Genomic DNA, 3,506 nt, shown 5'->3' with positions numbered 1-3,506 from the left:
TGCACTGTCAGGTGAGAAGGTAACGAGTTCCATAACTTTGGACCAATGATGGAAATGGCTCTGCTTCTTGTGGAGGACAGTTTGGCATGTGGAAGAGAAGGGATCATTAGTTGGAGTTTACTTGTTGTTCTTGTCGTGCGAGGTGATCTATGAATATGTATAATGTTATCCAGGGCTGTGTAGTCTGCTTTATAAATTGCTTTATGAAGAATTGTGAGAACTTTGAATTATTCTTTTCTCTATCGGTAGCCACTGTAAATTGTTGAGTACGGGGGTTATATGGTCAGATTTTCTTTTACCTGTCAGGTCTCTGGCAGCAGCATTCTGAAGTAACTGCAGAGGTTTTAAGGATGTTTTAGGTAAGCCAATCAGGAGAAAGTTGCAATAGTCCAAACTGGTAAAGATAAGGGCTTGTAGGACGGTTTTGAAATCATGGGGGTGAATTAGCGGTTTTAAGTGTTTGATTACTTGTAGTTTATGAAAGCCCTCTTTTGTTTTTGTAGAAATGTGTTTTTTGAAGTTTAGTTCATTGTCTAACCATAAGCCTAGGTCTTTTACGTTGTCTTTAAGTTGAATGTGGATGTTGTCAAATTGGAAGGGTGGTGTGGTTTTTGATCCAGAGTTTTTTCTTACGATTAGAATACATTCAGTTTTGCTCATATTTAAACATAATTTTAGGTTGATTAGCATGTTTCGGATTGCATCAAGGTGTGAGGCTGCTCTTGACATTGCATCTTCTATGGAGGAAATTATTGGAATGAGGATTTGTATATCATCAGCGTACATGTAGTACGTGATGCCTAGGCTTGATAGGAGATGGCATAAAGGTGTAAGGTAGATATTGAATAGTATGGGTGATAGTGCTGATCCTTGTGGCACTCCTGTTTTGAGAGGGATAGCATTGGATGATTTGTTGTTGTAGGAAACTTTGAAATACCTGTTTTTAAGGAAAGATGTAAACCAACTAAGTGTTTTGCCCGCGAGCCCAATGGATTCAAGGCTAGAAATAAGCTTTTTGTGGTCGACAGTGTCAAAGGCTGCCGAGAGGTCCAGGAGGATCAGTAGGTACCCTTTTTTGTTGTCGAATCCTCTTAGTATGGTGTTAGAAAGGTTGAGTAGGAGGGTTTCTGTGCTGTGGTTTTTCCTAAATCCATATTGGGTGGGATAAAGTATTTTGTTGTCATCAAGATGTTCGTTAAGTTGTTTCAGGACCGACTCTCCGTTAATTTAGCAAAAAGGGAAGGTTAGAGATTGGGCGGTAATTGTTTACGTCTTCTGGATTGAGGTTTTTTTTCTTTAGTAGAGGTGTGATTGTAGCGATTTTTAGCTTGTTAGGAAGCTCACCTTCCTCGAGTGACTTGTTAATGATTGCTGCGATTGTCAGGGCTGTTGGATGAGCAATTTCTTTAAGAACCCGGGTGGGTATGGTGTCCAAGTCATGACGTGCTAGGTTGATTTTTCTCATCATTTTTTCTGTTTCTATATTGGAAATAGGTCTGAAGTCTAGCCAAGGAGAAATGCTGTTTGTTGATATTTGAATTTGAATGCTTGATGTGGTGTTGAGGGAATCAGTTATTTTGGAGATTTTGTCCTTAAAGAAGATAGCTAAATCTTGGCTTAAATTTTTGGTTACGGTTGCGTTGGAGTTGCTGTTATCGACAATGAGGTTGTTTACTATGTTGAATAAGGATTTGGATTTATCATATTATATTGTAGTGTACTATAAATGCTTTTGTTCAGCACCTTAAGCTTTTCTAGAAAGGCATTTCTCAAATCAAATTAAATAAATAAATAAGATTTGGTCTCGTTATCTTCTCGTTATACACAGGGCATGAACGCGTCTATAGAATTGACCTGAACTCTGCAGTGCATCATGTCGGCTCTCAATAACACCCACTACCAGCCTCCATTCTTCATCCTGAATGGTATCCCGGGGCTGGAAGCTGCACACATCTGGATCTCCATCCCATTCTGTACTCTGTATGTGAGCACAGTTTTAGCAAACTCTATCATCCTCTTTATTATCAAGACAGAAGCCAGCCTCCACCAGCCCATGTACTTCCTCCTTTCTATGCTGTCTGGGACTGATATCATTTTATCTACCTCCGTAATGCCTAAAATGCTGAGTGCATTCTGGTTTAATTCCAGGGAAATCTATTTTGATGCTTGTCTGATCCAGATGTTTTTTGCTCACACCTCTACAGGTATGGAATCGGGGGTCCTGATGTTAATGGCAGTGGATCGCTACGTTGCAGTCTGTAACCCCCTCAGATACACCTCTATCCTAACCAATCCTCTTCTAGTCAAAATGGCACTTGCAGTTTTTCTGAGGAGTGTACTGATAATCACGCCAATTCCTTTTCTTGTCAAAAGATTGCCATTCTGTAGGAATGATGTAATTGCTCACACATATTGCGAGCACATGTCCGTAGCAAAGCTGGCCTGTGCAGATATTAAAGTCAATGCGATATATGGGATGAGCATAGTTCTATTTGTAGTAATATTAGATATGCTCTTGATTGCTTTCTCTTATATCTTGATATTAAAGGCTGTGATAAGACTATCATCCAAGGAAGCGAGGGTGAAAGCTTTAAGCACCTGTACTGCCCATGTGTGTGTAATTGCCGTCTTTTACACACCAATGTTATTCACTGTTATGTTACAGAGAATCGGTCAGACAGTCTCTCCCTCTATTCATATCACTGTGGCCAATCTGTACCTGATAATCCCACCCACAGTAAACCCCATAGTGTACGGGGTGAAAACAAAGCAGATCCGGGAGAGGATACGGAAAGTTTTGCATTAGGGAATGGTCATCACTCTGAAAGACACTTGATCTCATATCCAAATGTGGGTACTTTAAGGAAGGAAGAACTGATGCCTTCTTTAGAAAAAATGTATTTTAAATATTTACACAAATTTGTCATATTAAAATGATTGCATTGATGGGTGCCCCAGTCAGCATGCACAGAGGCGGAGAAGAGAAAGGGGAAGAATGAATTATCAAGTGATCAGAGAAAAGGCTGAACCTAAATTAACATTATAATCATTGAAAGAAACATCCTCAATTGATCCTGTTGAAAGTCACGATGTGTCACAAGATCTGCCATTTAAGGTAAAAAGGCCACCATTTAATAATTCCTAAACGTATCCCTTGTTATTCCTGCAGCTTTATTGTAATCTAAATGTGGGCAGTTGAAAGGAGACCAGACTAATTTCTGATTTTCAAGCAAACAAATTCTAGGTGTCTAATTAATGCTAATATGTTAGAGATCAAAAATGTCAGACCCCCACCCCCTGTTCAGGAGCACTCAGACTGCACACTTTGGCAAGCACATTCTGCGGTATCTCGGCTATTTGCCAGTGGGTTCAGGAGTCCTGGGAGTAGCTCTGTAATCTGTGGTGCAGATGCAACACCACCCACCTCTGGAACACCTCTGGAACACCGCTAATGTAAAGACCGCAATTAGCCTACTGTACGGCGACCAACCGAGTTATCCAGGACT

General features: G+C 40.3%; 1 protein-coding gene across 1 annotated transcript; it reads left to right on the top strand.

Annotated features, from left to right (window-relative positions):
* Positions 1 to 1,873: 1,873 nt before the first annotated feature.
* Positions 1,874 to 2,806, top strand: LOC115082023 (olfactory receptor 52E4-like). The gene has a single exon (XM_029586280.1). The coding sequence runs from the start codon at positions 1,874 to 1,876 to the stop codon at positions 2,804 to 2,806; it is 933 nt and encodes a 310-aa protein (XP_029442140.1).
* The last annotated feature ends 700 nt before the right edge of the window (positions 2,807 to 3,506 follow it).

This window comes from Rhinatrema bivittatum, unplaced genomic scaffold (assembly GCF_901001135.1).
Source record: "Rhinatrema bivittatum unplaced genomic scaffold, aRhiBiv1.1, whole genome shotgun sequence".
In the NCBI taxonomy this organism is placed as follows: Eukaryota; Metazoa; Chordata; class Amphibia; order Gymnophiona; family Rhinatrematidae; genus Rhinatrema; species Rhinatrema bivittatum.
Note: the sequence above shows the minus strand (reverse complement) of the source record. Positions and strands in the feature narration are given on the sequence as shown.